Here is a 21,240-nt window from a genome sequence, read left to right as displayed (position 1 = left end):
CTGGCTGTTATGATGCATTATAATCATAAATGACCACACGTCCGCCGCTGTGCTAGCAACAGGTAACATTATTGTTGTTGGAAGACAGGCAGCGGCTCACACAGCATCCTTGGTTGCTAGGAGGCAGGCAACCACTTGCATCTTAAAAACAAAATGTACTTACAGTAGGAAATTGTCATTTAGTGGCACCATTAATACCAGCAATAAATGAATGACTTCTTGCTGCAGTCAGAGGTTTGTTTAGTTGGACAGGCAAACCTCTGATTTCGTTTGTCAAAATGCAAACAAAGTTCGGACGAACCCTGAATGGCAGCAAACATGAACACCATCCCTACTTTGTAATATATATTAGGTACAGTAGGAGAGGGTATACAAATTATTCAGAAGCTCATTTTTATATTAAAGCAATGGAAAACAACTTGTATTTGTAAAAAATAACTAACTGGGAAAAGAGTAAGATCATCTATATACACACACACACACAGGAAGACACACACACACATATATATATATTATATATATATATACATATATATACACACGCACACATACATACACACACACCTTACATAACAATTTTTTTCTTTAACTCAAACTTATTGGCTACTTGAAATGATCAGATTTTCCCTAATTAGATCAAACACAAAAAGTAAAGCAGTGCTGATGTATACATATATGAATTTGTGAATTTCTGCTAAAGGAGAAAGTAGCAAATACACAATCAATCAGGAAGTTTATTTATTGACAATTCACTTGAGGAAAAAAAACCAAGTGTGGGTTACAAATCTAGACTGTGCTGTTTTTCAGTCATTCCATTCAGGCTGAACAGGATAGGGTAGGCTAGAAATCTCCACCCTCCACAGAGTGAAGAAATTGCAGTGAGTAGTTTGGTTGCTATGCATGTTAATGACTTTGTACCCTGAGCTGTAGGATCTGTTTTAAAAGAGGACAAGCAAGCAAGGCGAAGCTCAGAGTGAAGGTGGAAAACAGGCAGTGAAGGCATCAGCACAGAAACAGTGTGAGCGTAGCTTCTGTGAACTCCACACGCAGGCAGACCTCCAGGTAGCACAGTTTAAAACTGATCTCCACATTATAAGTAAGAGAATAGGAATTTGGACATGAAACCTCTTTATGCAGCAATCCTATTACTCATTCTAGCAATCTGCACACTCCATGTGGAAGGTAAGTTACTATTTTTTTTTAATGTCATTTCTCTTCTACAGTTATTTCATTTCAGAATAGAACACTGAATAGTCTGCTAGTTGCATTTTGCTAGAAACGACTAAATGTATAAGTGTAGCGACAAGGGATAACGCACCTTGTTATGTATGACATAGTTATGTATTCCCTGAAAAGCAATACTCTTTTTTGCAGTCTGCATAGGACTTTTACCTGATGTTATATTTTAACAAGTGAACCTATCTCTGTAGCCTTAAGTCTGAAATGCATTATTAAGCTATGCTTTAGCATTACATTTTTTGAAATTTTGGAAAACTGATGTAAATCAACACACAGTAATAAATATGATAGTGTGGCACTGATACAAATAAAACACACAATATATGAATATATACAATATATTTGTGTGTTTTAGTTTCCTCTGTGACATCCTTTTTCATATTTTTTTCCCCAGGATCAAAATGCAAATGTTCTCGAAAGGGTCCAAAAATCAGATTCACAGATGTTCAGAAACTGGAAATCAAACCAAGACATCCATATTGTGAGGAAAAGATGATTATGTATGTATTTATCTATTTACCTGTAATTTTTATTTTTAAGCATGACAGTTAATATGTAAAGTTAAAATTTAACAGAATGTTTGTGCTAATTCATGCTGTTTTAATTTCCATGCCGATTTAAAACAGGTTCAACAAGACTGCTTAGACTGAAGGACAGATCCAGGCTAGACCAGTATTACATTTGGAAACTAAAATTTGAGATATACAGCTTTATTTTTTCCTATGGGGCAACTGTATTCTTTAGAGATAAGTCCTCCTATTTTTCAGTAGTCTTGTAGGTAAAGTCTGGTAATGAATTGTGGTTGCCTAAATTTCATTATTATTTGTAGACCACACAGGTCAGCATGCAAATGTACAAATTGCAGAGTTTCCTTATTCAGCCTATCTCTACAGCAGCAAGATTCACATAACCTAGTTTCTAGCTGTGGTGTTTTGGGTGTTCTTGCCAACCTGCACTGTTCCAGTACCCTACATAATTAGTTCTGGGTGAACTGACCCTATAACATGTAGAATTTTAGTTACCTTCACTTCTACATTTTTGCTTTTGTCTATGTTCTCAGGTTTGATTAATGAAAGTGAATGCCTCCTAAATATTTATAAAAAGGGACATTGCAAGATTTACAGATTTATTTACAATAGTGTATTGCAGTTTATTCAATGCTTTAGTATTCTTTTTCACATTTATTCACAATCTGCATAGCAAAAAGTTTCACTGTGCATGCTTTCTGCTGTAGCAAATAGGACCATACAGTACTTTAGTTCCATCCAAGAAGAGAGGAGCAGCAAGTTTACATACTAAGGTCACTAGGACATCTAGGTTAACACGTTGCTGTGCATTTAGCTGGTCTTCAAAGAAATTGTACACAGGTTAACAGATCAAAAAACAAGCAGGCAAGATGTTTAATGGGAACAGTCACAATTAAAAGGGTGAATTTTCTCAAATCCATGCATTTTACCTGCATGAACACTGCATCTGGTGTGAATGAGCCCTTAACAGTGCAGATTCTTAATTCATCTTCATCAGGTGTGGCCATTGATGGGTTTTAGTACATCTTGATCAACTATGTTGATACTAATCCTATGTAAAGTCCTAAAACCTAGGCAATTCAGATAAAGCATATTACCAAAAATGATAGAGGTGGTTTTCAACTGCATGTCAAAGCCACCAAAAGATACAAAGAGATGCAGTTTAATTCATTTGTAAATAACCAATTTTATGTAAATGTTGATCTTGCCTTTCTCATGCCCACTTCCTATCAGACAATATGGATATCTTTCACATTGAAAGACCAATAGCGAGGCTCAGAAGGTAATAATGATGGGGTCAAACTTGATATTTACAGGGGAAGTTAAGATTGCATGTATTTCTGAATCTACTTATCATTTTTGGATGCAACGGTCACCTGGTTTGGCACTGTTTAACTTTTCCAGACCCGTGACAGGTTTACTTTAATGTATATATGAGTCACTGTTATGGATCAAGTGTGCAGGAAGTAAAGTGATATGTGGCTAAACCAACAAATATAGAGGATTGTCAGGTAAGAGAAGGCGTTGCAAAATGCAACTATTTTAGGAAAAGTCAATATTAACATATCATTTTTCCCCAAATATTATATTATGCAGCCTATTTCTTAGGATTTACTGATTATTATTATTTTTATTATAATGCAGGATTTTTACAGCACCAATAGTTTGTGCAGTGCTTTACAACGTATAGTTATAACACAATTCAATAAGGAGGAATCAGAGGGCCCTGCTTGTTAGAGCTTACAATTTTAAAAGGGAGGGTCAAGTGAAACAAAGGTAACAACTGTGAGAAATGAGCTGATGGAGAAAATAAAAATATATAATTGTTAGGTGGAGGCAGGATAGGCTTCTTTGAAGAGAAAAGTTTTCAGGGATCACCTGAAAGTAGATAGAGTTGTAAATAGACAGATTGGGGTAGGGAATTTGAAAGGATAGGAGATGCTTGGGAGAAGTCCTGGAAATGAGCATGGGAGGAGGTGACAAGGGAACTAGAGAGCAGGAGGTCTTGGGAGGAACGAAGAGAATGATTTGAGTATTTTGAGACTAGGTTAGTGATATAGTTAGGGGTCAAGTTGTGGATGGCTTTGTCAGTTATTGTTAGTAATAGCATGCAGTTTTCACCAATCTCAGCACTGCCATAGCAGGATGGCAGCTGTATGTGCCAATACACATATTGCCTGCTCATGCTGCAAACATTTAAAACTCCACCCTTTCCAAACCCTCTCTCCTGCCCTGTACTACAAAAAACTGCCAATCAATGTCTTCCTTGCCCTCGGCCCTGAACTGTACAGCATGATTGACAGTCCAAGATTGGCTGATTATATCAGAGAAAGTGACAATCTGTGGATGTCTCTCTCTCTCTCCTAACACAACCCTTGCCCATTCAAAAAAGAAAAGAAGACCCCGGTCATGTGACTGCTGAAAAAAAAAGTTATTTACTACCAGTTTTTGTATCTATGAAGTCGTATCAGCAGGGAGCATTGATAGTTTCAAAAAACTGTTAGATGGGCACCTTAGAGACCACAACATACAGGGGTATACAATGTACGGTTAAAAGCAAACACACACACACATCATAGGTTGAACTGGATGGACTGGTGTCTTTTTTCAACCTCACTAACTATGTAACTATGTAACTATGAAGTATGTCTTCTGGACACTGATATATTTAGGTTTAACTTTACACCTGTAAAGAATATGAACCAAATAAATATTGGCTGCAGCAAATTTTCTTTTTTTTTCAACACACTTTGACTTTTTTTAGGTAAAAAAAAACCATACAGTTGGAGCTGGAGAGATTCCAGAGAAGGGCAACTAAACTAATTAGGGGATTGGAGGACCTTAATTATGAAGAGCGTCTGCAATCGCTCGATTTATTCTCCCTGGAGAAGAGACGCCTGAGGAGGGACATGATAGCAATTTATGAATATCTCAATGGGGATCTCAGCTTAGAAAAAAAGCTGTTCAGTTGAAGGGATTGCACGAGGACTCGAGGGCATACAATGCGATTAGAGGAGAAGCGTTTTAACCTCAGGCAACGTGGGGGGTTCTTTACTGTGAGGGCTACAAGATTGTGGAATTCTCTACCACAAGAGGTGGTTTCTGCGGGAAGTATGGTGGCTTTCAAAAGACTCTTAGAAGTACATCTCAAGGATCAGAACATTCAGGGCTATATTAGATGATTACAGCCACACACACCTACACAGGTTGAACTGGATGGACTATTGTCTTTATTCAACCTCACCTACTATGTAACTATGTAACTATATACAGGAGTTAAAAATCTTCAAAAACATGCTATCAGACATAGTTTTTCTGACAAAGACTTGAGCTGTCAGATTACCAGTTTGGGCCTGCAAAACAAAACATCAGTCTCATTCTTAATATAGCTTTAAGGAAAAACCACAGGTCTGGTATATTTTACATAGTTACATTGGTCAACATAGGACCAATACAACTATGTATGTGCCATACCTGCCCAATGCCCCTGGAAGCTGGAAATGACTGTAGACACCACGATCTCCACTTGCTTCTGGGTTCCGTGATGAAAGGCTGGCCTGATGCATTTGGAGCACAGGGGGTCATCCGCTCAGCACAGGTGCAATTTAGAGAATGCAAAGTGTTCTCTGATTGGATGAGCTGGAGAGGTGGGGCTGTGATGTCCTGCTCTCCACCTCATTCAATCAGAAAGCAATTTGCATTCATTCAGAAAATGCAAAGCATTCTCTAAATGATGCCGTGCCAGCCTCCTTAGCTTAAAATGCATCAGGCCAGCTACTCAGCACAGGACTCGAAGGTGGAGTGGAGATTACTGTGAAAGAGCTACCAATAGAAATTACAATTACTGTACATATGTAAATTACCAATAGAAATGATAATTACTGTGCATATGTAAATTACTCATATTTACACAGAGGCTATATAGTCAGTTGATATGTCTATAACTATGTTCATTTAGCTGATTGCTGTATGTCAACTGCCACGTTAGATAAAAAGGCACTGACATTTCGGCTTTCTCCTAAGCATGGCTGAACCAAAAGTCATCGGTGCAGATTTTAACCCTAAAGTTATTAAAAATGTATTTTTCAAAACCAGGTTTATATTTAATAGTCATTTACAGCAAATGCCTCAAAACAAATTGAAATTTCCTTTATTATTTGCAGTAGTACCATTTGTCTTTTCAGGCAGTGCACCAGCAAGAAAAAAGTAGGTTTAGTATTACATAGTTACATAGTTAGTCAGGTTGAAAAAAGACACACAATTATATTTAAGGCTATCACTACATCCTTGTCCTGTTCTGAAAAGCACCTTTGAGTACCCACAATATGTAGTACATTTTTATTATGAACACCACCAGCATGCCAGGGAGGTTTGTTGCTATCAGGGCAGTGGCACAAGCACGTCACTGCTACCATAGCATTACATCAACAAGCAAGCTTTACAATGCCTACAATGCAAATTCTCTGCCATCTGTGCATCTGCTGAGCTTTACAGAAAGGAATTGGAACACATGGTTCTATATGTCCAATATTATAGCACTTGCTGCTGAGAGGCATTATTAAAAGAAGTCAAAATTATATTGTATTGTAATGGGAAGTATAATATACTATAAATGAAGTTGCTAAAATAATCTTACAGCACGTTAAACCTATAAAAGTAAAAGATTTATCCAAAATTAGACAACATAGGTTGTCTGCTATTACCTTTGTTAGCTAGATGATCTCATGTGTACTTCCCTAAACCCAGCTTTACATTACAATTAAGGGTTCAACCTCAGTGCTAATCCTTTCCCTATAGATAAAAGAAATGCCTGCACACCATCTCTCTGCTGAGTGAAAGTATCCTTATTGGCCATTTAGACATCCTTGTTTGACATGGGATGATGAATAGATTAGGCTTAAAGTGGTTATAAACCCTTCCATACGGTATACCTAGTAAAGAGACTGGCCATAGGTGATATACAGAGATGAAACAAATCCTCCTACTTAAGTTGTACCTTTCTATCTACAGCCTATTTTCTACATCCATCAAAGTGCTGAATTATTAAGCTTGTCTGAGAGTTCAGAAAAAAGGAGGTAGAAAGCTGAAGTCACACTCTGCAAAGCTCAGCGAGGAGAGCTCTGACAGCTGATTGGAGAAAAGAAACACCCCCCCTCCCCCTTCCACACAGCACACAGGAACAGAGCTGAGGCTGCCAATCAGCTGGCGGTCCCTCCCCTGTCCCCATTTTTCTCTTGGTGTCAGGAAAAATTGTCAGAAGTGATGCATGTTAATAGCATAGGAATGAAGCAGCAGACAAAAGTGACACTTAGTGCTCCTCATTGAGCCAAGTACATAGAGGGATATACTTTGTTTTTTATTTCATGTTTGAGGTTTAAAACCACTTTAAGCTGGCCATATACTAGTAGAATTTTGTTTAAGACATATCTTGTTGAAGTGCTCCCCTTAAGGTTCTCATCATGTCCTTCATGGCTGTGTCAGTGATGGTTTGGCCTGTAGTGGGATATGCATCTAGCTGCTGCCCATAGGACACTGTTTGTTCCATAGCTTCCCCCTTATCATGTATAGAATCCTCCAGCTCCCTGTCATCCCCTTCTCCTGTCAGGTTTCTCCGCTGTTTTACACGGCTGGTGAAGGGGGATGGGTGCGTCTGATGGGGATCGCTATGCAACCCTCCTACCTCATCATCCTCCATTCTTGAAAGTGCTGCGGCGGCTCCCGGTGAGGCAGCAGCGTGGGACCAGGCGCCGGCGCCATCTTTGCTGTTGCGGCCTACAGCCGGGGAGAAGAACTCCGTGAGCTTCTTCCGCCGGTCCCGCTGCTTGCGTTTGCCAACATGCGCCGTCCTCTTCTCCGGTACTCTGCCGGGGTGCCTGGTCGGTTTTAGAAGCTGTGGTAACGCTGGGTATAGCTTGTTTCAGCTCGTTGTTGCAGAGCGGCGGTATTACACGTCCATCCGCTCTAGATGCCGGCTCCGCCCCCCTAGAATTTAGTTTTAAGAACGTTCTTTTGATTTTCTAATTGCTAGTGGGGTCAAATCAACATTTATCTTCAACCATAGTGAGAATAAAATTGGAAGAAACAGGATGGAATATTTTTGTGTATGGCCAGCTTTGGCTACTACTACACATTAAAGTTGAGGAGGTTAAGATCTGATAGTAGGAAATGTGAAAACTAGATCAGAGCAATGCACAAAAGAAGATTTTGGCATCTTGCGATGCACGGTCTTAACATTTATGTAAACTGAACTTCTCTCATTTGCTGCTTTTTAGTCTTTTTATTATACCATTAGAAGCATTCTGTGATATCTCCTTGATAAATGCCAGAAAAATTATCTAGTCAGAAATACAGGGTTGACCTGTGTCCCTTTTGCAAACTTCCCAAGTTATCTCAACATTCTTATCTTGGATTACAGAATGATTAGCCTTTATGCTGTGAGATTAGGAATAATTGAGTAGTTTAGCAAAAAACACTGAGCAGGGCTGACAACGCTCAGGCTAGAAAAAGCTGTGTGTGGTCTGCCCACAACAAGACATAAAGTGGTAGCAAACTCCGCTTTGTCACATTTACCTACAGGTAAGCTCATAATAAAGCTTACCTGTAGGCAAAATTAAAATTTCCTAAACATGCTTGTCACCAGCGCATGTGCACTGTGCTCTGAATTGAGGGCACAGTGAATGTGCCATCAGTCCAGAGCTCTGTGCCGTGACACAGGAGTGATTTCATCGCGGCTCAGGTGAAGTCAGGGAACTCAGAGGAAAGATTGGGTGATGGAAGCCCTGTCAACTGTGACAGCATGATGCTGGAGGGCTTTATTTTACAGGTAAGCCTTTCATAATATGCTAGTATGTGATGCATACTAGCACATTATGACATTAAGTTGCAGGGGGACTGGATTTTTTGTATTTCTCTTTACTGCAGCTTTAAGGAGCAGACTGCATACATGGCAGATTAACATGTAATTATGAAATGGGTAAAGTGCATGCATTGCAGAGTGCTGCATATGTTTTTTTTTTTTTTCAATTGATATACAGTATGTCTTAACTTGGACTTTTACTCCCAAAGAGTTTAAAATGCCTGACAGATTAAAGTTATTTAGACCTGCTCTCATGTTGAATTATTTCAGTGTACAATGACTTTAAGGTCATTTCAAACAGTGGAATTACTGCCATGCAAACTATCTGAGATATCCCTTTGTGTCGTCAACATAGTCTAAATGATACAGTGCATTACATTGTGTGAACTGGAGAGCAGTGGTGATTTGCCTTTCATTTTCAGCTCTGGAGACACTGGAATGTCATGCAACTTCTGACTGATTGGCTGGAGACTGCTGTTCCAAATGAATAATGTACCAAAAGGTACATGATTTAGGGCATCTCATTTTGAAATTATGGATGTATTAAAGGGCTCATATTTTGGACCAGCTAAGTAAACGTCTGTTCACACAGTCAACCAGGTTAACAAATGACGGATTTTGTCTGATCCATAATAAATGTTGCTGTACACACACAGGGCCAGCGCTACCTATAGGAAAGGTAGGCGCCGGCCTAGAGCGCACATCAGCCGGGGGCGATGTCGCCATGGGCAGAGGTGGCTCCTCAATTTGCCCAGCAGGCACCGCGGATCCCCCTCCTGCTTTCTCTCCCCTGTGGCACGAGAAGGAGAAACTGTGCTACCTCGCCTCTGCTCGAGCCGCCACTGTCTGTTCCTGCCTGTTCTCCCTCCCTCCTTCTGTCAGCAGCAGGGAGTAGAACAGCAGGAGATCGGAGTGGCTGTGTGGAGAGAGAGCAGCTGTGGGCTCTTCTTTCCCCCTCCCTCTCCTCTTCCTGCAGCTGTATTAGGGAGCGGAGCTTGCCGGAATGATGTTTCGCCCCTCTCCTACCTATTGGCGAGGAAAGAAAATGTAAAAGGAGCAGAGAGGATCATGGAACAGACTGGGGGAAACTGCAGTCCCCAGCATGCCCAGCTAAAGGGGAGAGAGAGAGAGCCAGGCCATGGGTGAAGTGGAACACTGCAGGCTTCGGGTGGCAAGTGACAAACTGCATTGGGTGGCAAGTTGCACACTGCATCTGGTGACAGGCAATGGTGACACGCTGCATCTGGTGGCAGGCAATAGTGACACGATGCATCTGGTGGCAGGCAATGGTGACACGCTGCATCTGATGGCAGGTGACTGTGGCAAGTGGCAAGCTGCATCTGGTCGCAGGCGACGGTGGCAAGTTACAAGCTGCATCTGGTGACAAGTGACAAGCTGCATCTGCTGGCAGGCAATTGTGACAATGCATCTGGTGACAGGCAATGGTGACAATGCATCTGGTGACAGGCAATGATGACACAATGCATCTGGTGACAGGCAATGGTGACACGATGCATCTGGTGACAGGCAATGGTTACAAGCTGCATCTGCTGGCAGGCAATGGTGACAAACTGCTTCTGATGACAGGCAATGGTGACACGATGCATCTGGTGACAGGCAATGGTGGCAAGTTACAAGCTGCATCTGGTGACAAGTGACAAGCTGCATCTGCTGGCAGGCAATTGTGACACGCTGCATCTGGTGACAGGCAATGGTGACATGGTGACATGCTGCATCTGGTGACAGGGAATGGTGACAGGCAATGGTGACACAATGCATCTGGTGACAGGCAATGGTGACAAGCTGCATCTGCTGGCAGGCAATGGTGACAAACTGCATCTGGTGACAGGCAATGATGACACACTGCATCTGGTGGCAGATGACAGGAGCAAGTGACACTCTGCATCTGGTGGCAGGTGACATTGGGAAATGACAAGCTGAATCTGGTGAGAGGTAATGGTAATAGGATGCATCTGGTGACAGGAAATGGTGACAAGCTGCATCTGGTGGCAGACGACTGTGGCAAGTGGCAAGCTGCATCTGCTGGCAGGCGACAGTGGCAAGTGACAAGCTGCATCTGGTGACAAGTGACAAGCTGCATCTGCTGGCAGGCAATGGTGGGACGCTGTATCTGGGGGCAGGCGACTGTGGCAAGTGACAAGCTGCATCTGGTGGCAGGCAATGGTGGCAAGTGACATTCTGAATCTGGTGGCAGATGACTGTGGCAAGTGGCAAGCTGCATCTGGTGGCAGGCGATGGTGACAAGTGATAAGCTGCATCTGGTGATAAGTGACAAGCTGCATCTGCTGGCAGGCAACGGTGGGATGCTGCATCTGGTGGAAGCGACTGTGGCAAGTGACAAGCTGCATCTGGTGGCAGGCAATGGTGGCAAGTAACAAGCTGCATCTGGTGACAAGTGACAGGCTGCATCTGGTGGCAAGCGACGGTGGCACGTTGCATCTGGTGGCAAGTGACAAGCTCAGGGCTTCCACTGATTCTGCATTATGGTGAGTTTAACTATTTATTATATATTACAATGTAGTAATAGAAATAATTTGTTTCAATCATCTTGACATCATATCAAGCATGGTATCAGGATGATTTAAGTTCTAACACCAGCCATTTGCCTGACATATCACCCACCGCTGAATTTCATGTCAACCCCAAGACTACATCCCCCTTCCAGTCCTTAGCTAAATTTTCTTCCACAAAGCTGGTCCCCTATGCCAAAAGGGTTGGGGACCACTGCTCTAAGGTGACATCACTTCCTACCAGCGCTCTATGCTATAGATAGCCATGCAGGAGGGAAAGGAGTGACAGATGCCATGGTCAGCGAGGGTTTTGAAATCATATTTTTTGGGGGAAGATGGGGGGGGGGTCCCTGAATGGCAGTTTAGAAACTTGGTCATCTTAAGCTGATGGGCATGAGTGGGGCCTTATGTCTAAGTTTTTTGCAGCTTGCACAGGCAGGGCAAAAGGGGTGGAGTCTGGGGCAGAGCCAGTGGGTATAATGAGGTTTCACCTAGGGTGTCAGAAGTGTTTTCACCAGCCCTGTATTGCCTGTATATATTGCAAAATATGTAAGATCTAATGATTTAGGACTTTGGAACTCGAGAGAAACAATCCCAGTTGTGCTGGAGACAAGAGAAATGGCTGCCCCACTGTAACATATGCAGGCATACAATCGTGCTTTTTTTTTTTAGTTTATCTTATAGCACTTCCCCTGTAGGGACTGCTGGCAACTGGCTCCCCTAGTCCTGCACAGTAAGGCAACATGCATTCTTTGTTTGCATCCAAACACTGGAAGTCAGTCCCTTGACTTTGTTTTTCATGTTTTATTAGGGGTAATAACTTGGAGGGAGTAAAGGATATTATGGGATGCCCAACTTGAAGCCAATGACAACAAAGAAGGGGACAAATTCACAAAAAGATCCTGAGCTACTTTCTTTCCTTTCTTTACACTGTCCTTAGTAGATTAGTAGCAAAAGCCCATTACTGACTAGGAGCTCTCAGCCCCTTTTGTAAATAGCATAGAAAAGATAAGGCAAACTGCATGCAGGAGTATATCCTCTCCTTGTGTAGAACTGCTCCCAGCTATACTGTTTGAAGGCACTACCAGCCCTCCTGGCTGATCTGGAGATCCCCAGGGCAAGGATAAAAGGGTTAAGCATAATGCTGTCCTTTAGAAAGCTTGCTATATGTGGCAGTCTCTCTCCTTGAAAATCCCTTGGTGTGCTGATGTACTCACTCTTGCTCCCACTGCTCTCAGGCAAGATTCCAAATAAAATCGTTCTGCTGAATGGATCCTCCTGAGCCAGCCCAAGCCCAGTCTGGGGTCTCCACTGGACCTAAGAGACCCTTCCAAGGCCACTGACAGCCTCCCCAGCACTCCATCTTCCTGACTCACCTACTAGTATGAGTTATCCATATTTAAGGACTAGCCTAGCCAATCTGCCAGGACAGTACACCTGAGGATGGCCAAGTTCCGCTAAGTATGCAGATCAACCCTCCTGGCATCCACCCACTAACTTCTAGAAGTTACTCCAAACTTCCAGAACCAGGGGGAGACACCAGAGACCTGCCTGTATGAGTCATCCAACCTGACCTGCAATAAACCCTGACCCAGGTTCCAGACTCACACTTACCACGAGTCAAATAAATTTGCCTGCAATATTCTAGTAGCACACTCTATTTCAGCTATTTGATATATATGTGATTATTGATAAGACAGAATTGTTATGTCTTATGAAATGCCAGTAATCAATGGATTAGGTTTGATGGAATATTTTCTGTTAAAATTCTTAGAATTCTACTATTTAGTATGTAGTTAAAAATTCCTATCCTTTTTAGCCAAGTTGCCATCTTATCCTCTGTTCAGAAACTGCCAAGGTGCTGCACACGTGATCAGTTTTGGCACCAGTCATTTGATGGTTTGACAGTTTGATTAGGAGCACAAGCAAATGTGGCAAGCTGGGATTTTAAATAGATGGGTTTAGTCCTACTGATCGCTGGTAGGTGACAGGTGGAGTGCAATTATGCCTTGCCAAACCTGGGAACAGGGACAGGAGAGGTGGTGGGAGCGGGATTAACTGTCACTGATTCTGTTTCCTCCTGCAGCCACTGAAAACAACCACCTCTACTCTACTCCTGCTGGCATTCGGTGGGTGCAGGAGGAAAGGGGATTGGTGACAGTAAATGCCATCCCCACCGCCCCTCCTGTCACTGTTCCTCTTCTTTTGGTTGCCCAGGCCCCCTGTGTGCCAACTTGATCTGGTCCCCCCCCCTCCCGGCAGTGCTACCAGCTTCCCTCCTTTCCTCTCCCGATGGCTCTTGCGGGTCATGTTCCAGGATGGAGAGTGGGGAAAGGGGCCTGTAGGTATGTAATTTCATGTTACTGTGTTCATAATTGAAGTATAGTAAATTGTGTTTACTATGCTTCAGTTTGTCAATGAACAGGAAACCTCTAAACACAGAGCACTTCCCATTCATTCACTGTTCAGTGCAGCTGAGGCTGCAGAGAAAGGGACTGGGGAATCTCTGTCCTCAGTCCCTTTCTCTTTCTCAAAAGTGAGACATCAGTTTAGACCCCCTGATATTTCACCAAAGCCTCCCAAAAGGGCTCCTAAAACATTGTAAAAAAAAAATGTAAAAAATGTATAGTAAAAAAATAATAAAAATAACTGTAAAAAAGAAAAGGTAATAACAAAGTCAACTGCCCTACGGACACCATACACTGCTCTACTGGCACCGTCCTCTGCCCTAATGACAAAGTCCACCTCCCTACCGGCACCATCCACTGTTCTGCTGAAACCAACCTCTGCCTTACATACATGTCCACTGCTTTACTGACTGACACCATCCACTGCCCTACTGACACCAACCTCTGCCCTGCTAAACTGTCCAGTGCTCTACTGACACTGTGCACTGCTCTACTGACACCGTCCACTACCCTACTGACACTGTCCACTGCCCTATTGACACTGTTTATTGTAAAAGTAATTTGAGTTTATATTTTTACAGTGACATGTGTTTTATTATATTTTTCCTTAGTATTTAATTAGACCTTGCTAATTAATTTCTCTAAAAAATAGGGGGGGGGGGCACAGGCCCCAGTGGTCTTTGACCTCTTTCATGTTTTTCAGGTAGATCTCTGGTTCTCAAAGGTTGCCTAACCCTGTTCTACACTGTTTGTGTGGAGGCACTGACTGGTGATCTGTTCACTGGTTGATGAATAATCAGGAAACAGCAAAGGTAAAGGAAGCACAGATTTACAGAATTAATGAAGCAGAAGCTGGGAGATCCTTGCACTGCAATGTTCTGTCCAGCAAGAAATACGGCGAGTGACAGTAATGACATCACCAAATCTCACTGAATCTCACTGAAAATCCAAAATAACAGTCATAGGCACAGTACATTAGACTGATGCTGCAATTATACCAATGGGAGGCTGTAGACAGTGCTTGGCTATTGCTCAGGAGGAATTCAAGACAGAAGGTACATCTTTCGGGGTACCGCATAGGCACATTTAACATTTTTAGATGTCATATATAACATACCAAGTCTTTACTTACCCAGTTCATACCCACTTTAACCATTCCTAATATCCTTTCAAGAGAACTATAAACGTTTTATGTTTATGACTTCCCTCAACACACAAGAACATTTGGAGCAATTAAAAAACAAATTGGACCTGTGTGTGGCCAAAACTGTTCACAATTCCAGCTTCTTTTTGCCTTCTGTTCTTTTATGTACAGACACAAAACTTTCAGGGGGCAAGGGAAACATTGTGGAAAAAGTACATATTAACTTTCCTCTTTCTAGTAAAAAAAAACAACTGTGTATATTTTGTTATTTTATCAGCTGTTTCTTTCCTGCTTTCCTTTGACTTGGTAAAATGCCTCTTTTTAGAAAAAAAAAAAAACATAATCTGCTTTTTTTGAAGAAGAAAATGCATAATTTGTTCAATTTTTAATTAGTACATTTTTTTAAGTGATTATAAATGCATACTTTGTTATATGTTATACTTACCTGCTCCGTGCAATGGTTGTGCACAGAGCATCCCCGATCCTTCTTTTCTCGGATCCCCTGCTGACACTCCTGGCTCCTTCTCACCATCAAGTGCCCATCATAACAAGCTGCTTGCTATGTGGGGCACTTTTGCGGGCTCACTCCTGAGCCAGCTCTGTGGGTCCATTAACTTGCTCCCCACTGTGTTTTAAAGTAGCAGGGCTGCACTCCAAAGGTTTTTTTTACCTTAATGCAGAGAACGCATTACAGGAGAAGTATAACCAAAGCTTTTTGGGCTGCACATCTCCAATGCATCACATGAGTGCAGTTCGTTCTGCCCTCCTTTGACTCGTTTTCAGCTGACAGAAGGCTGAAGTCCAGGCTTATGTCACAGACCTGACACAGGTTCTGAAAAAAATCCTGACCATATCCTGACCCAGAAGCCTGGATCAGCAGCTAGCTCAGCTTCTTGGGGAGCTGCTGAGAGCCTGAGCCAGCCTCTCCCGCTCCCCCAACAGCCCTGACCTCCCATTGAGCGCTGGAGGGGCAGAGCGCAGAGCCAGTGAATGACAGTCACCAGCTCTCTGCAGCCTGTAGACTGAGAGTTGAGCGATCATCAGTGTTTGATTTGGTATGGAGCTGGCAGAGGATAGATGAAGCATCAGACCGATGCTGCTTCCCCCTAGGTGAATATCTTTTTTTTTTTTTTTTTTTACGTACCTCATATATCTTTTTTAATGTAAAAAACCTTCTGCCTTTTAGAACCACTTTAATTATTTTTGGTTATCAGTATAGAAAAAGATTTGTATTAAGGTGTCTTTAAATTATAACTTCATAATGGACCCTAGTCAGTATATTGCACTCCTTTTTAGTGCCCTATGAAACTAACTACACATTATTATTACATCATTACTTCAGAATATGCTGTATATACAGTCTCAACATGATCTCAAACCTGCAAAATTAGGTGCTACACTTCATTACATTAAGGTTCAATTATCATTGCAGTAAGTTCTGCCTACCAGGTTTGCCTACCTGGTCTAAAGCCCTTTTTACTAGAGGAGAATTATTTAAACAAAAGTGGGCACCGATTTTGTAGGTGGGGGTGACTTTTTGTACAGCTGTCAGAAACCCATTTAAACTGGGAGTTCCCAGAGGCATGTTTATCTTGTGTTGGTGTATGTCTGCCTGTTTCGGTCTGTGTTACTCAATATTTACCACTTTGCGTCAGTGCACCGCAGTATGAGTTTAACCAAATCTGTGAGTTATCGCGATCCATGTGATCCCTTTATCTGTGTATGTCAGTGTCTGAAAGGTTGTATCTTAAGGAATAACTGACCTTCTGCAAGAAATTAAGAATGTTAGTATTCCTTCTGGAATTCAGGGCCTTTTGATATGGCCTGCAGCCTTGTGCATTTACATGGTCACGTAACTACTTGGTGAAACCTAATATCCCTATAACTTGCAGCAGGGGGTACAGTGTCCCATATATGTTACACTAAAACTTGAACAAAAATGGGATTTTACACTTGCATGCAAAAATATACTTTGTACATTTTTGTCACATATGTTTAAAGTAATTTCTGTGCAAAGAAAGAAAATCACATGTGTCTTTTAACATGATACAATGTACCAGTCAGGGCAGACATGTGGTCCCCAGAGGAACTGAATAAATCAGATTTTTAGTGTCCTATAAATGGTTTTGTTTTTGAACATCAGCTAAGCATTAAGTACATCAAAAAACAGAATGTTATTTATAAACACATATTAAACAAAACCTTATTTTAAACAAAACCATCAAATACGAAGTTGAATGCAAAATTTAGTGGACTAAAACAAATAGGAAATACAAGCTGGCATTTAATTACAGGAGGATTAAATACCTATGTGGGCAATCCACAAATCTGTTAGCGAAGTGCAAAGTCATTGTCACATCTTACAGAGGAAAATTAATCACACGGCTGTTTACATAATAAATTGTTTTTTTTTGTTTTTTTTTTGTAGTTGTGCCAGATCTTCCAAATGTTTAACTGTAGATGACCTACATTTTGTGCGGCACAGCTGGTATGCGTGCTTACTTAGTGTCTTACTAGAGCCAAATATATTCTTCAAGGAGAGCTTCTGGGTAAACATATAAACCAATGATACTAAATGATACTAAATCATTTTTCTAAACAATGCTAAAATTGGCAGCAGATTTTACAAAGAGAGAGGTTTACCTAATACTGCACAAGCAATATATTTTAAGTACATGGGCAGCATCTGTTGCTTGGCAGAAGTGGTGAACAGCAGGGCCAATCTCCTGACCAACCATGTAGGTGGTCACAAGCCAATTTATATAGAGCTGGCTGTTTTGGTTTAGGGCAAGGTCACAAGTGAGCTCCTCATGTTAGTAATTGTTCAATTAGCAATCATGCAGAGAAAGTCTTCATGGTAGACAGAAATTCTCAGCAGCATTATATTACAGATCATTGGTAAACAATCTGTTCTGGTTACATGTATAGCATTATTTAGAGGAAGACAGAATCACAAACACAAAGTGTCATGTGTAAAGCCCCGTACACACGTACCGATGGTCGGCATACAAATGTTCCTCTTTTCTCCCCGGGATGTCGGTGTCTGTTGAAAAGTGCAAAGACAGCACAAGGACAGCACAAGAATTTTGTCTGCAGACTTCAGCTGACTGCAGAAGTGATGTCATGTAATGGTTAACTTTCCCTGTGTTTTTAATTTTCTGAGCATGCCCAGTCTTGCAAATCTGCGGTCTGTCGGCCGAATTCTGTACTGACAGGCGAACAATCGTCCGTTCTGGTGTCCGCAGACAAAAATTTTCATGTTTGCACGAAAGACTTTTGTCCGCGGATTGTGCGCAGACATCTGTCGGAGGCACCATACTAACACGCGTACAATCGGCAGATCTTTCGTCCGCCGACGTTTGTATGCCGACGATCGGTACGTGTGTACGGGCCTTTACACTAACTTCAAAGTGAATCTATACTATAAAATTAGCTCTTAGAAAAATCACTCCACAAAGCAAATACTATAAAAAGGTACAAAGAAGTTAGAAGTGCTTACGGTTGTCCCATAGACATTCAATTACTGTCTTTAAAGGCCAGCAGGGGATTGTTAAAGGTTGGAGTGGCTGGTACACCTTGTAATTGAGCAAGAACATGTTATGAAAGGTCATGGTTAGAAAACCAGTAACATTTCCTAGAGTCACTGGTAGAGAAAGAAGTCAGGCAAGAAAAGGTATTAGAGCATATGATCATTTAACCACTTTACCACCGGAGGATTTTCCTGCTAAAAGACCAGGGGGTTTTTTGCGATTTTTTACTGCGTGACTTTAACGGACAATTGCGCGGTCGTGCAATGCTGTACCTAAACGAATTTCATGTCCTTTTTTTCCCACAAACAGAGCTTTTTTTTGGTGGTATTTGATCACCTGTGCAATTTTTTGATCACGCGCTATAAACAAAAAAAGAGCGTAATTTTTGCAAAAACAACAATATTTTTCACTTTTTTTTTATATGAAATTCCCCCCAAAAAAAATGTAAAAATCAAAATTTTTTAACATTTTCGGCCAATTTGTTTTACGCTACCTATGTTTGGTAAAAAAAAAATCGCAAAAAGCGTATTTTGATTGGTTTGCGCAAAAGTTATCGCGTTTACTAACAAAGGGAAAGATTTTTGTCATTTTTGGTGTTTTTTTTTTTAACGAGTAATGGCGGCGATCTGCGATTTTTTTTGCGGTACTGCGACATTGCGGCGGACAGATCGGACCCTTGACTGACATTTTTGACACTTTTGGGGGTACCAGTGACATTACTGCAGTAATCAGTGCTATATATATGCACTGTTACTGCAAAAATGACACTGGCAGGGAAGGGGTTAACAGTATTGGACAAATGGCAAATGAGCAGAACCCCACAAGTACAGAGGACATGTCTGTGTCACAGAGTAAGTGCATACACTGTACCACCAAAGAGAGATGTTTAGCTTACCTGGTGATGCGGGTCATAGTATACAAACACTAATGTCAGAATGCCTGTACTCCGGCAGAGGGTAGGAGGCAAATCTTTGACTAAGTAGAGACAGGTGTGAAGTCCACATTCTGCAGTCTAGTGTATACAATGTGCAGAGTCTACAGCAGATAACACAACAGAGAGGGCAAACAGGCTGCACTCAGGTTTTGGGTTTGGATAATCAAGTTTGGTTCTAACTGGCTTGTGACAGCCTGGAATCAAATCATAATGTAAGAAAAGGAATTTTCTGATTAGCTGAGCTTTAATGTCTCTAAAACCCCACTTTAGAGAAGCTCTGTATAGCTTATCTTTCCTTGCTTGCCCTTCTCCCTCAGTTAACTCCTACCTGTATTTGTGGCAGTTACAGATACAAGAACCTGAGACATAACCATACATTGTTTACATACTAAATGGCATTTCTATGTTACCCTTAGCAATTGGGGTCTACCCCACCTCAAATCGGCTCCCCCTCCCCTTCCCACCCATATTCTCAATCTCCCCCCATTTCTCTCTCTTCTTTTCTCCCCCTCTTCTCCTACCTCCTGCTTTGACTTCTAGTCCTCTTCCACTTTTCCTAAACTGGAACATGTTTTACTTTTTTTCATGTGCCGATACTGACCCAAACCCAGGCACCTTCCTAGGTTTATTTTGGTGTTCCGAGATTCAGTAGACTTGTTGCTTCTTATGGATTTTTTCCTTTATTATTTTCTTTTCTTCTACATATAACATTTCTTGTGAACCTGGAGATATTTTACTGTGTATTTAGAAAATGTAAAAGACAAACTGTTCTTTTAATTTGCATGTATTATTATTTTCCAAAAAACAGTTATTCAACAAAAAAAAAAGAAAAAAAAAAAAAAGAATCTGAGACATGCAGGAAAGAGAGTGCATAGAGGGTAGGATAAATTATACCTGGACACTGAAAATGAGATAGGAAAGAAATACATTCAGTATGGAAGACGATACTGGGCCATCTCACTGCTTCATCTCATCTCCTCTTCCCTCCTTTATCTACTCCCATTCCATTGTCTCTTCGCTTTCAATCTTTCCTATCTAGGCCCATTTGACTTTCTCTTCTCTTCTTACCTCCTCTATCAAGTCTCATCCAACTGCCTCTTCTCTTCTCTCCTTCCTCTATCCCACAGGTGTCAAACACAAGGTCCGTGGGACGAATGCGGCCCCCCAGGCCATTTCATGTGGCCCTCGCACCTCTCATGCAGCTGTGGCAGTCCCCTTATCTTTGCCCCCACCTTTTCTCTGTAGTCAGCAGCAGAGAGGACAGAAGACCTTTGCCAGATCCTGCAGTACTCTGTGCAGCTGCATAAAGGCTTTTCTTTGCCCCCCCCCCCTCAGCAGTCCGCATCAGAGAGGGGGGTAGAACTCCTCCTTCAGATCCTGCACCTCTCTGTGCAGCCACAACACCACCTTGTCTCTGCCTCCCCTGGTCTCAGCATTCAGCAGACTCTGGAAGCTGACTCCAGCCCTTCTCTGGTTCTCCTTCAGACCCTGCACTTCTTCCCAGATCCACCCTCTGGTAAGGGGGTGCATTGTGATGTAAGGGGGCGTGGGGTGCTCTGGACATCTAATCTTACAGATATAACCGGCCCTTTGAGGGAAACCATAATGCTGATGCGGCCCGAGATGGAAGTAGAGTTTGACACCCCTGCTCTATCCCATCACATCCCTTTGCTTCTTCCCTTCCCCCTTCTCTATTCAGTCCCATCCTACTCCCTTTTCTTTTCCTCCTTTCTCTTTTCAGTTCCAGCTCACTCCAGCTGTCTCTTCTCTTCTACCCTTCTCTTTCAAGTCCCATTCAACTTTATCTACCCCCTCCCCCATGTAATCCTATTACATTATCCTCCCATCTCTGTTTAATACTACCCCTCTGCTCCTTCTCTGCTCCCTTCCCTATTTTATCCCATCTTACTACTTCGTCTCTTTCCCCTTCCTCTATCCAGTTAAATTCCACTCTTTGTTCTCTTCACCCTCATCTGTACAATTCTATTCCATTGACTCTTCTCTTCCCCTATTCTCTATCCTTCAGACTCACACTTCTACCCCCCCCCCCACCCCCACCCCCACACCCACC

The 21,240-nt window shown here is 42.0% G+C and overlaps 1 protein-coding gene across 1 annotated transcript in view; it reads left to right on the top strand.

The window, feature by feature from the left end:
• Positions 1-884: 884 nt before the first annotated feature.
• CXCL14 (C-X-C motif chemokine ligand 14) overlaps positions 885-21,240 on the top strand; it is a 41,158-nt gene continuing 20,802 nt past the window's right edge. The window contains exons 1-2 of the mRNA XM_082255442.1: positions 885-1,182; positions 1,634-1,739. Coding sequence (XP_082111568.1) covers positions 1,119-1,182; positions 1,634-1,739 — 170 coding nt within the window. The 5' untranslated portion in view covers positions 885-1,118. The remainder of the gene's footprint in view (positions 1,183-1,633; positions 1,740-21,240) is intronic.

This window comes from Pelophylax lessonae (genome assembly GCF_965119305.1).
Source record: "Pelophylax lessonae genome assembly, chromosome: 4".
Taxonomy (NCBI): Eukaryota; Metazoa; Chordata; class Amphibia; order Anura; family Ranidae; genus Pelophylax; species Pelophylax lessonae.
This window is presented reverse-complemented; position numbering and strand designations above follow the sequence as displayed.